Consider the following 13,382-nt stretch of genomic DNA (forward strand, 5'->3'; position numbering starts at 1 on the left):
GAGCATTAGAAAACCATCTTTTCTGTCACATTAGCAGAAATAAATTTTTCTGTGACCCTTTCAAGAATTTTTATTCTGTACAGCAGAATTAAGAGCAGGAATGGGGAGGCAGAAGTTAATACTCTAAAAGGTAAGTCTCTTGCACAAAGTCCATAGTTCTGCATCAGTTTTCTTTTAAATCATAACATATTTTAAAATTATATTCAGAACACTGGGAAGCAACATCAGTGACGCTTCCCAGTTACTTGAACAGCAGGTGATGAGACCCTGAACTGAACAGTGTACTGCTCTAAGTATACTCATGAAAGTCAGAGACCCTAAAGTATTAATACTGTTCAAAAGAAAAATAAGAAACACAAGGTTTGTCTAGAATATATATTTTAGTATTTGCAGTCTGTGTAAATTTCAATACATGATTGAATTTCTACATAATTTTCTCTGTTTAAACACATCCTGGTCTGTTCCAACAACCCAGTCAATTGCACGTTTTTTATGTACAGTCAGTATTTATGAAATACTACATATGCATCTATGAACTTAGAAAAATAACATGCAAGGGAGATTGTTACCATGAAACTGATAAAAAAAAGATAGGTGAAACAGTCAATCCCCTTTTAGTGTGTTATGGCTTTGCACCAAGTACCAGATGTCAAAACAAACAGTTTAAGATGCTTCCTGTTAAAGGCACTTACTGTTCTTCAAATACACTTTAAAATTTAGTTCTATTGCATTAAGAAGTGTATCTCTGAGATCATACTTTCATAACACAGCGAAACAGTCCAAAAAGGCAGCATTAATAAAAGGGAAAAAAGGGTTTGTATGTTAAAATATGAAAATACTAAGAATTAATACAAACTTTCAGGATTTGGTCCTTACAAAACAGGCAACAGCATTCAGGCAATAGTGATTTCTTTTCTTAGATACTAACAAAATAATATCCCCAAAAACGAACTCTTCCAGTTCCAGCGTATAGATATGTCTAAGTTGAGTAGCGTACCCTCTAACATCACCCCCAATAAAAATACAGCTTTTCAAGACTAACTACGGCTCCACTTTGGCTGTGAAGGAAGAAACCTCAAAAGATCATTATACATGCACAAACTAGCAAGCCTACAATTCTGTGTCTCTGTATCTGGATGGCTGTCCATAATACCCCTTCTTAGAGTGGTCTGATAGCTGCCGACGGTACTCCTCCTCCTCCTCTGCATCGCTGCCGTAACTGCCACGGTTCTCTAGGTAAGGTCTAATAGGAGGTTTCTGGGGTTCTGGAGGTCTGGAGCTAACACAGAAAGACAAGGAAAGAGAGAGAGAGAGACTCTTTACTTCCATTCTGAAAAGCTGAAAAACAATTATACTTAGTATTGGTTTTAAGGTCATGTACAACCTAGAAGGGCACATAAAGCAAATGAAACCCCTTCTAGCCCATAAACAATGGCATGGCCATGGTAAGCCCATCTAGAGAGGCATCTTATTTCCATCAAACTGGAGCCTGATGTACAGATTTGATCTACTCAACCTACCTGGAAGAATGCCAAATTTAAAATTATTAATCCCCATCCCACCCCCCCACCCCCCATACACACAAAGAGCTTTACAGCACTTTATTCCCTGAGCAGAGAGGTTGTCAGCCATTGCTGCTACCCGAACTGACATTTTCCTCAATTTTTTTTGCACCAGATTCTATGCCTGCTTCTTCTTTTGCATCCCCAGCTTCCTGTCTCAAAGTCCGAAGACTTCTTCTGTGACATTTCTTAAACTGATAGCCTTCTCTAAAAGGATGTGATTCACTAGAAAAAAGGTCCCCTTTCTATTGGCTATTACAAAGAGGCAAGAAAAACTTAAAAGTCCTGCAGAGCAGAAAACAAAATCCATCATACATTGTGTTAACTCTTGCATAGGTGACTGCCCAATTCATAGAAATACGCAGCGTGTAGGGTAAGATGACACAATAGTCAAGCAGAACTCACTGAATTTTAACAAAAGTCTACTACTTTCATGAGGCTTGATGGGTGACCTCAGGCAAATTTCATCCTCAGTTTCCCTTCCCACACAATATGTCTGTAACTGAATAAGCATTTAATTAAGTGTTATTAAGTAATTAAAACAGCAATTATTTGTTAGGCTAGACTAACAGTCATCAAGGATCTAGAACAGGAAGAATGGACATCAGAGGACACGAATGCAGAAAAGCTTCTAAGTAACACCAATTGTGGCAAAAAACTGGCTCTGCAAATATTTCAGCAAAAGAATATAGTGTTTCTTCCTAGGTAACTCAAATACTATGAATGAACTAAAAGAAAAAAATATCCTGAAAAACAAGAGGAGTTCACTGAAATTTTGCCCCACCTTTACAGTAATCTTTGAGGCACAACAACAAAGCGATGTAACAAGGCAGGATTATTTGTATAAATAAAAACTGGCAAGATCAGTTTTCCTCCTGCTGGTGAAATAAACAATCAAGACAGAATGCTTTAAACTGGATACACTTTACCTCATAGGCTGGGGCCAGTTCTGTTCCGACTTCTGTGTTTTGACAGGGACAGCATAAATATCCGGGTGCTTCTGGGCTATTTCAAGCTTTAAAAGAAAGTAGGAAAAAATAATGGTTCTTTTTAAGTCTATCCATTAGGGATCCTAGACTGTATATCTAGCAAGTCACAGCTACATCCGAAACAATTAAAGCACAAATTGATTAACTGATCTTATTCATATTCCCACAATTATATAATCTTTTGCTAGAGTAGTAATTCAAAGTGCATGTGAAAAAAATGGATTGCCAAAAGTAACAGGATTATTAGAAGTCAGCTTTCTATAGTTACAATAGGAAGCCTTAAAATATGTCCTCTTTTGACATCCAAACCCACACAATGGTATGTCTGTATGTATGGTTTCCCAAACTTCTCCCTCCAGAAGCAACACAATGCAAGTGCACGGTTTTCATTTTCAGGGTGCAGGCTGTTTGGTATGCTGGAAAGCACAGCACGGGGAGAATGCATCTCTTCATACCCTGGCATTCTGGGCCTCTTGTAGCTCTTGCATTCTTTGTATCCTCGCCTTATGATCCATCTCCTCAAATATTTTTACTTTCCTTAATACAGATTTTGGAGTATTTTCTTGTTCGCTTCCTTCCTCCTCCAACTTTGCTGCCTCCTCCTCCTCCTCTGCAGGTGGGATTGCTGGCTGAGGGTTTCTCAGGATGGGACGCCCAAAGGCAGGTTTCACAGAAACAGGTGGTGGTGCTGCTTTAGATGATACAGTTGAAGTCTCACTGCTGACAGCAATGTTACTTGATTTGGAGTCATAGTTCTTGGGGAAGTCATATAGATCCTCTTTGTTTTGTAACTTTCCCTGTAAGTATAAAACACACAAAGTTTACATCAGCAACTTTGTAATTTTCATTTCAAATGAAGGCTTTAATCTGAAATTAATATTTTTTTCCTATATATTTAACAGTGTCAATCTTCATCCAAAGTAACACTTGAAAGGTATTTGAACTGCTGCAACATTTTGGCCATATGCTAATACACCACACATCAACCCGTAGAAGACTGGCACATTTAGACTTGTCTGTCCCATCCATTAAGGATTACCAGAACTACAACGTGTGTTAGGGGACAGCACAAAGAAAAGTGACCTCCCAAATGATTTGTCAGTACTACCTAATGTCGCATATCACTACCAGGAGTTTAGAAGTGCACAGGACACAAGTCTGTTTTCTATTCCATCTTTATTTTCCTTACAAAAGTCCTACTCTGCCCAATCTCCATTGTCAAGGCATACTTGAATATATTTTGAACACATGCAGTATGTGAGGGCACCCATCCTCATAAAGAAAGGACTTTGGGGTCAGGGGAAATCAGGAATTGCTAAAATAGAATTTGGTGTCCAAACATCATAGGGTTTTCTGCATAGTTTTGATACAGTTTCCCTGCATCATTCCTGAGCAGGGTTTGAATAAACAGTTAACATCAATTTCTAGTGACAGAGACTGATTTCAGAAGTGGTAGAGTCTGGTTTGTGCTTCACAATAATAGCCATCGGATACACTTCTCCTGATGATTAGCCTACATTGTTCTTGTTGAGCTAAAAAAGTGCCTTTCAATTTGTTAGCAGACGCAAAAAGGAGTCTACTTTCTTATTCCATATAGAGATCACACATATTTCAAGAGAACTGTTACCCTTTAAGTTTTCTCTCTGCTTGATCCTGCAACACCTTCAGTCATTCCTCTCTCCACACTTAAAATGTTTTCTAGTCTCTGATCATTCCTATTGCTCTTCCTAATGTGCCACCCTGGAGAGTTCTCCGGAAAGAGGAGCTTTGTATTCAGATTTGTTTCTATAAGTTTACCTTAGGTGGTTCAGGCTTGAATGCTGGAGGTGGACTCGGTTCTCTAAGAATCTCCCTGCTCCCAGCTTTTCTCAACTGAGCCCTTGGCTCTGGACTAAATTTTTTTAAACTCTATGAAAGAAAATAAAAGACAAAATCACTGCAGTATCCAGTAATTGAATAATTTTTTCTCTCTCTCAAGTTTACTATTTTGGGAACAGTAACCAGGAGTCAAATGACTGTCAGCAACCTGACCACAATCATTGCAGATGTGATTGCAAAGTTCAAGGTGATGAGACATCATGAGGAAACCTATAGAGTTGGGCAGAAACGCAGAGCTATTATTATTTTTGCTTTATACAATGTAGCTCTAAAACACTAGAGGTAAGATAAAGCTGTAGTTTAAAAATCTCTCAATTTTAAGCCATACATACAGGGCTTTCACAAAGTCCAAAATACAGTCTTGTTGAAAATCCAATCATCTCACCTCCTCAGGATGCACAGGTTCAGAGGACCGGCTAACAGATGAAATCCTTGGTTCGTCCAAGGGCTCATCAAGTTCGTTGTCAGTGTATGCACCTCCTTCTCCATCTGTATCCTCTAGGTCACTGATCAGCCGACTGTCACAACTCAAATAGTCAGCACCCATTGCAGTAAGATAAGACATACGATCATCTGCATCATCGTCCGTACCGTCCATCTAGACAAAAGTCAGTAAGAATCAAGGAACAAAGATTAAACATACATGAATTAGAGTCTAGTTAGGTCTCAACATCATGCCAAACATCTCCTTAAGAATGACTTTGCAGAACTGAAAGAAACTCTAATGCAGCATCATAAAGGAAAGTCCTGTAAAAGTTTATCCCTCCTCACCATTCTCCCCCAGCCACAGCATTAGTGATAAAAGCTCCAAAGTATAACAGAAAGAACAATAAGAAGTAATTTTTTGTTACCAAGACAGACATCAACTGACTACTTGTCTAACCTATCCAGCATTGGTAAACAAAATTTTGAACAATTTTTACTGGCAAGAGATTTCTTGAGACATCTGTATAGCTTCGTAAGGTATGGACTGACTGCTTACCTTTCCTTCTGATACCCATACTGCTTCTCCTTGCTGTTGCTGAATTGTGTCCTTCAGACTACCATACCAGCTATCATTGGCTGAATTCAAATTGATGGTGGCTGTAAAATTTGAAGGAAAAGGTATATTTACACAGCAAATGCAGTGTGATGCTTTCTCCAATCTTTGCTCTTGTAACACTTTTTGTTTTAGTTATGTGAGAATGTTAAACAGCCATTTCATTTAGATTATTGACAGAAGCATGGTATTTTCATTTTATTGTTTGTCCACTCCCCAAGCTTATTAAATCACTTCTCTTTTAATGACAGTATGCCAATTCACAATTTCTTTTGTATTAGAATTTGGCAGAACAAGAACTTTGAAAAAAGTCAAGGAAGGGATTACTCATGACCACACTTTCACACCATTTCCAGCCTGCATGAGTTAATATGCAGAGTAGTAAGTGGATGTCTCAAGAGTTATACAGTCACATCCACTACTCTCTTGGTAAGCAGGTTAGACACACATTCTTCCTTACCTGTAAAGAGGTGGGAACAAGTTTTCTTCAGTTTGTTTGCTTGCTCATAAAGTTTTCTCGAGCTCTTGTTAGATGTGGAACACAGCCTTTGTCTCATTATTTTCACACCCTGTTTACTGTCTGGGTTAAAGAAGACCACAATTGGAAACCACTGGGTATAATTTAGCAGGTCCACTGCTTTAGGAGTAACATCCAGCAGAGCATGTTTATCCTGTTAACAAGAAAGCCCAATCAGTGTGCTGCTTGTGGGGAACAAGACGAGGTGGTTGGAACATGGCATCCTAAGAAAGCCAGGATATTTTTGTCCAACTAAGACCACAGCTTGTTGGATTTTTTTCCCCACAGTTATATCACATTCAGAAGCCACAGTGGGCAGCCTTTTTCTTTCAGCTCCATTTTGCTGAACAGCTTTTGCCTGAATACCCACATTCTAATGTTAACTAACTCCCACATTAAGAATAATGCACTTAATTCCACTTTTTTTTTTCCCCCAAATAGGCAGTGAAAGTTAACTAGCTTTTCTCTCAACCTGTCTCTACCACAACTTCTGCTACCACAACTATTCCAGGTGCTATCTGCGAGCTTTTATCTATGCTTACTAGGACAGGCAAATTTAACTTTTTTCATTTAATATATTCCTTCTTAGCTACTTCTAGTGCAAAAATGAATGGGATTTTTAAATGTGTGCTTCTGTGGGGCCTGAGCTCTGAACAGTCTTCTATGTGACATTCTAACTCCTCTGGCATCAATTTTTTGGGGCTCAGGGCAATAAGTTGTGGAGTACATTCTTTCTGCCTAAGTTTTTTAGGCTTCTTGATTACCACCTATTTACGTGATCTCCAAAGAGCATTATAAAAAGAGTCAATACAGTCTCAGTAGATGCCACTTAGCTATCACAGTCACTTCCTGTTCAGTTAACAGTAATAACTCTAAGCAATCTAAAACGTTAAGTTTCTCATGACAGTAAGAACAAGCAGAGCACTGCACGACAGTAAAGCCTCCATGGCAAATTCAGAAAGCATGTAGTAAAACACAGAATGCCCCTCTGTTCAAATTTCGAATGGACTAAGGAAGTATAATTTAATTTCTAATATCAGGTTCACCCTCCCATTTGGAGGACAGCTATCAAAATTCTAAAAATTCTTGTTGAACAATTTCAAAATGGCTCTATCATTGAACCATGTCTGCTTATTGCACAAATAGATGCAGTGAAGATTTGAGGACTCTGCAAGTTTTAGGAGCAAACAAATGAAACAACATGCCTTTGAGTCTAAGCAACTTTCAAGGAGGAATACTCTACCTGTTCAATGATTTGCCTCACAGTGTTCAAGCGCACTACCCCAGTTGACTTCTCTGAACCAGCGTCTCTGGGTTCTGTCTCTGCAAAGACAACATTTTAGCTTACCTAGAGTGGCCAGGCAGCTGTGATTATTAAGTTATCCATTCTCTCAGTTAAGGATGATAAGGAAGCTAGGAGGACAACTTACTTGCTGTCTGGTACAGGTGAGGCAAATCATTTGACAACTTCTCCATAGCAATATCTGCAATAGGGCCAAATATCACCACAGGTCTTTTAAAGCCAGCTGAAAGAAAAATATTTGGAGAAAAGATCAGTCTGGTAAGACTGGTTTTACATGTAAGTGAAGTGGCACAGAAAAGATACTCAATTACTATGCAAGGTTACGAGTAAATGGAAGATATTAAAAAATGTATTTTAAAAATTTTATTTTTCAAAAGTTTGTGCAACAGCATAACTCATACAGAAAGCTACTTTTAATCAGCTGAGAAAGCAAAAGAGACTGTTTTAATTTAACGGCTTCCTTATTCCTTCTAATGAAGATATATTGAGAGGATTCTACACTCTGAAAACATGCGGCAGATCTTCAGTAATCTTCCCATCCAGCAAAACAGCATGAACCTTGGCCCAGTGGGTTTTGTGCGAATAACGATACAAACACTAAACCAGCTGCAGGGCAGCTTGAAGAAGCAAAGAAATGCAAAAGTCTGTTATGTCAAAACCAGTGCAAACACAGCCCTCATAAGTTAATGGGGGAATGCCATTCTATTGCTTAGTTTTCATCTTGGCATCTGGGAGCTCCTTTAAAATACTTTTTACTATTTGTTTTGTTCCACAGTACTGTCATGTGTGAATACCCAGAAAATTACCTTGACTTGTTCACCATCACTAGTAATATAGTTAGAGTCACGGAGATGGACCACATCAACCTTGATTACATTTGGACAATCTGTTGAAAATACTTGCATTTTATTTGCTCTCAAGTAAATGTTAAAGTGGTATTTATGAGCAAGCTAAATATTGTGATTGATCTCAGGCATATGGACTGTACTTTCAGAGCTAGCCAAGGGGAAGCTGAGGAAACAAGAAAACCCTGCTTGTTTCTTCCTTTTTTCATTTTAAACCTTGAAATTAACACATGTAATTTGGAGGCAAAGGAGAACAGCAGCAGTTTAAAAACATAAAAAGCTTTTTTCTTAGAGTAGTTAATAGCATCCAGAAATTTGCATTCTGAAAACAATGTCATCCCTTCCTGTTACTCAAATTTAACATTGAACCCAAGTTTTTGAAATCACTTACTTAGCTGACCAAACATTTGGATGCTAAGCCAGCCAGCAATAAAGGGCAGCTGGCTCACAGCAGTCTCACTTACCCTCACGCAACTGAACTCGCTCATAGGCTGGGAATTTTGTGCTCACAGATACAATAGCTGCCAGATCTTCACGACTCTTCCTCAGATTCTTCTTCACTCCAGATCGCTGGCCACGTGTTCTCCAGAAGTCTGCCCTATCGCTTGAGCCATCTTTTGGGGCATTTTGAACACTGGCCATCTGCTCAGCTCTGACAGAGAAAGCACAGAATTAATTTGTACAGAACTAGTCAAAGATGGCAAAGACGCTTTCACTGAAGAACAACAGATTTTGAATTTGCAACAGGTAATCTGCCAGCCAGCCAGCCATGAGTGGAGGAAAGAATAGAGAAGTCCATGTTCTTTCACCTTGGAGCAAACACAGTGTCAGAACCATACTCCGACTTGTGACAGCTACGAGATTGCTGGGCAGGAATGAGTCCTCAGGTCTTAAACTGGTAACTCACACAAGCATAAATAAAAGAATGCAACTTCAAAGAGGTGGTGAGAGAGTGCAACTCAGAACTGAAGGCCTAAGAAATTACTGTCCCTATTCTCTTCTGCATTAGGCCTGGTAAGTTAAGTCAGTACAGCATAGAAACAAAGGCTGGTTTGGTCAGATCAATTAACAGAGAGGACAGCATGTACTAACCAAGAAAGAGGCAGGGGAGTCACTTAAGAAGCATATTTCAGGAACATCTGTACCATGCAACTGTGAGCTTTTTTCTTCCATCTTAAAATCACAACCACACTCAAGAACTTAAAAGCTACACTCTAAAAATACCCTGATTTTTTTTCTGATGAATTTTAATACTTTTACTCATTGTGCACATTTGAACACTTAGTATTACCTCACATGAATTTTGACTAGGAGAGCATATTTAAGCAAAAAACATTGCTGTGGTTCACTCATTATTTCACATAAAAATAAGGACTACAGCTACCAAAAATATTAGCCTTGGAATAAATTCTTGAAACATTTTCCGTAAGGATATACAAAAGAAATTCAAGCACTGAAGTTCTTCTTTTAAAAGATTAATCATCAGAGTATTCTTGCACACCCAGTCATGAGCTTCCTAAGGTGTAGGGCTTTTTTGGCTTTTTTTGTTGTTGTTGTTGTTGTTGTTTGGTTTGATTTGGTTGGGGACGGGAAGTGGGGGGAAAGTAGAGGGGAAAAAAAGGCAAAAAGCAAAAATAGGACCCTCCACCCATTTTCTAGAAGAGGAACTGAAGCACCTAGTGGGCAAAGCTTGGTTGATTGCTGAGACAGGATCTCTACGTCTGTGTTGCAAATACCTGATCTAGTATGTAGGTAACACCATCCTCTCTCATCCTCTCCTCACATAATGCCATGGTTCAAAAATCTAGTTTTACAGGCACAATTGTTGTGAAAGTAAAGACAAAACAATTTATTCATTCTTGGAGGAGGGAGGGAGGCAGAAAAAGAAAGGTATGACATAGGAAGCAAAAGTCATTTGGAAAAAAAAATAATCTTACTTCTAACAATGGATCGGAAGACGGGATGCCACCTTACCTGCTCTTGTTTGGAATGATGCCTTTTTCCAGTTCATTTCCAATTCTCACGGCCAGCCAGTTTCCCAGTTTCCCATCATACAGTGTATCAACTACTCTAAAGATCTCCCCTCTGGTGAATGCTAAGCTCTGTGGTGACTCTTTTTCACACTCAAAGTGGCTCCTGATGAAGAATGAATCTCCTCTGCCACAGGCCATGATGTCTCTGTAGACTAAAACAGAAACTCCCCTTTAGTTTTTGGGGTTTTTTTTAACCTTGAAAGATTAAGCTGTCATTCTAGAGAATAGTTTTGAAATTCTTCCCCTCCACTCAAAAAGATGCAAAAAACCAGTCTTCACATCCATTGCCCTACATGCACATTATCGAGAGTGTTCTACACTTGTACATGTACAGCCCTTACAGCTCTAAGGGAAGGAGCTACTTGCATCTTCCCAAAGCAAAAGGCAGCTATGGTACTTCAGTGTTACAGCAGGCTGTGTCTCCAACAGGAAAGCAAGAGGCTTTGCTTGCTCCTTAACTGTTCATCAACAAAACTGTCCATTTGCTGCTATCTGACTGAATCCCTTATGACTGCCAAGGCACAGCAGAAAAGGAATGCTAACAGCAGATCTTGGTCCAGCTGCTACAGACAGAAAAGGAGAAGGAACAAGCAGTACATTGCCACTCTTCAGGATTAAGAGGAGATACTATTTGCTAATAATGAAAAAAATGGAGAAGTGCTCTGAAAAAACACACCACACATGCACATCTGTATCACCCTTGTGGTATGGAATACAGCTATCTTCTAAACTGCTGAAAAGGATGGTAATTAAAATGCTATCAAGAATAAGCACAAGACAGATTATTTGTGGCTTCACTGACAAAACAGAGCTTAAAAGCTTCATGGATATATACACATTTTGTTCAAAGCACCTACCTTCATATTTGCTTTGAGCCAAAATTGTCACTGTTTCACCTTTGGGAATTTCTAAGAGATACAAAACAGCATCTTCCCGAACAATGCCTCTGAAGTCTTGAGTGTTTACCTATGTACCAAAAAACCAAAAAAACCCACCAGCAATAAAAGGAATAGCCAAAGATTTTTGTTTCATCTAAAAAATCTTCAATATTCTCTTCCCTTATTATGCTTTTTTTTAAAAAGTCAATATGGATGTCTGTTGCCATAAGGAATATTTTAATCCAGCCATTAACAGTAATCTTTCTGAAATAACAAGGTCCTGGATGTGCACTCCTAGATTGTTTCTTCTACTTTAGCAGGCTCCAAAAGGCCTTGAAAATCAAGGCTATCACAAGAGAAAAGAGGCAGAAAAGAAAATTACATTAGCCTCCTATTTGAATTTTCAGAAAAAAAGGAGAATGTAAGAGGACAAAATGGCACAGATGATGTAATTCAGAAACCGGAAAAATAAATCACTGTTCCCCAAGGAAACTGGAGAAGGATGAAAGAAGAAAAATATGCTGGCCTCAGTTTTTCCCCCTCCAAGACTAAAAAGAAGCATTGTACAGAAAATTTATACTCCTATCTTGGGGCATTTTTCATGATTAATATTTCTCCTACCTACCACTTCCACAGAATCTTAAACAAACTAAAGCTTGATACACAATTCTCCTTCAAGAACTCATTTCAGTAAGATCCACCCACAACACATACACACTTCCAAAGCAATAACTTGACTTCCTAAGATCATAATTTCTTCCATATTTCCACTAAGAAGAAAACAAAAAAATACAAAGGTCATTTGCATTTCAGGGACATATATTTATACTCATACCTTAAGAATCTGATCTCCTTCCTGCAGTCCCTCCTGATCAGCTGAGGTGCCTTCTTGAATACCAGCAATAAATATCCCTACATCATTTCCACCAGCCAGTCGTAGACCCACGCTGTCCCCTTTCTTGAATCTCACCATTTTTGTATTAGGACTACAAGATTTACAGGCAGAAAAAGGAAGTAAGGCCAGATGTTAGGCATATGCCAATTAACAGGTTGTCAAGAGAAAAAAATTGCAATCCTTTCAACAAAAACTTATAAATGATGTTCTTAGCCCCTTTCTTTCACTATATAGGCTATATTTACCCAGGTAACTCTTCTGTGAGTGAAGGAAGGAGAAAATTTGCATTTTTCACAGTAGAAACTGAACTAGGAAGAGTGACTAAATGGCATACACAGACTTGACAGAGCAAGAAAACAACTCCCTGTTCTTGAAGTCCCAAAATAGTACCCTACCTATTGGATCCTCTCTCATATGAGCAGCTGTTTTTTCTGTGAAAACAGCCGGAGTTACAACTAATCATACTCATTGTTTTTTCCTCTACGCGCTTGAGAACTGTCATATGAATTAATTTATACCTATTTTCTTTGCAGTTTAACATGTTTGTTAGACAGAAGTCTTCCAAGCTGTCTTGTAATAAGAAATATTTCCAAGTATAGTCTGCTGGTACGTTACCAATCAGTCCTTTCATATTGCAGTGGAAGAGGCTACTGGACTAGATTCAGCTTTTTTTACTGTCAGAAAAGCTGTATGTCTGAGTGACCTTCCAACAGAGAGGACAGTTTTTATCTGTCAGCCTTTCTCAGTAATGCCCTAAGCCTGTGTTATAAATTCCCCTTCACCGAAATAATTGCTTGATTAATTTGCACATCAATGACAACATATGCAGGGTCCAACCCAGAAAAGATCCGAGACAAGAATCCATTTGAGAAAATACTCCAAGCTACAGAATATCTTCAAAACCTTATCTTTAGGCTCCTCCTTACAAACTCAGTGCTCCTCTCCATTCAATTTCTGTATTTGGAAACTCTCAAAAGAAAACATGTAAGTTGATTTCCTATTAATACAGTTTGCAACTTTTAGTGTCTTAATTGTTAAAGAATCAACAGTATCAGGTACCATTTGACAATTTATAAAAATCATCAAAAAAACCCCACAAAAATAAACTTTGGAAGCAGCATTTTGTTCATTTCTAAGCAGAGACTAGAACTGCCATATGTACTGCACAGGCTTAGATTGAAGAAAAGACACAAATTACTGTACAGAAGTTTCCAGCTTGTACAGAAACACACATATGTTTGGCCTTGTCTTGCAACAAGCTTGTTTACAAATTGAATAGGGGACATTCTCTTTGTTCCTCAGCATTGCGGGGAAGGGGAGGGTTGTCTTTTGTGTACATATAAAATAAGAGAGGAGGTGTAAAATACATTTCCTTAGATTGCACAGATTAGAATGGCCCTCTGCTCAAAGCAGGTTATTCAGGGTGTTGATCAGTTACATTTT

At 38.6% G+C, this 13,382-nt stretch overlaps 1 protein-coding gene across 5 annotated transcripts in view; it reads right to left on the reverse strand.

Moving 5' to 3' along the window:
* Nucleotides 1-1,077: 1,077 nt before the first annotated feature.
* The window catches only part of TJP2 (tight junction protein 2), a 53,024-nt gene continuing 40,719 nt past the window's right edge, over nucleotides 1,078-13,382 (reverse strand). For 3 of the 5 annotated variants that reach the window (XM_075725804.1, XM_075725806.1, XM_075725805.1), the window contains 13 exons: nucleotides 11,880-12,030; nucleotides 11,024-11,132; nucleotides 10,108-10,318; nucleotides 8,598-8,785; nucleotides 7,416-7,511; nucleotides 7,229-7,308; nucleotides 5,929-6,139; nucleotides 5,412-5,512; nucleotides 4,815-5,027; nucleotides 4,349-4,459; nucleotides 3,007-3,348; nucleotides 2,492-2,577; nucleotides 1,078-1,279 (listed from right to left, as the gene is read on the reverse strand). In XM_075725804.1, coding sequence (XP_075581919.1) covers nucleotides 1,111-1,279; nucleotides 2,492-2,577; nucleotides 3,007-3,348; nucleotides 4,349-4,459; nucleotides 4,815-5,027; nucleotides 5,412-5,512; nucleotides 5,929-6,139; nucleotides 7,229-7,308; nucleotides 7,416-7,511; nucleotides 8,598-8,785; nucleotides 10,108-10,318; nucleotides 11,024-11,132; nucleotides 11,880-12,030 — 2,068 coding nt within the window. In that variant the 3' untranslated portion in view covers nucleotides 1,078-1,110. The remainder of the gene's footprint in view (nucleotides 1,280-2,491; nucleotides 2,578-3,006; nucleotides 3,349-4,348; nucleotides 4,460-4,814; nucleotides 5,028-5,411; nucleotides 5,513-5,928; nucleotides 6,140-7,228; nucleotides 7,309-7,415; nucleotides 7,512-8,597; nucleotides 8,786-10,107; nucleotides 10,319-11,023; nucleotides 11,133-11,879; nucleotides 12,031-13,382) is intronic. The other 2 variants (XM_075725807.1, XM_075725808.1) reach the window with 2 other exon arrangements.

This window comes from Pelecanus crispus, chromosome Z (assembly GCF_030463565.1).
Source record: "Pelecanus crispus isolate bPelCri1 chromosome Z, bPelCri1.pri, whole genome shotgun sequence".
NCBI lineage: Eukaryota > Metazoa > Chordata > Aves > Pelecaniformes > Pelecanidae > Pelecanus > Pelecanus crispus.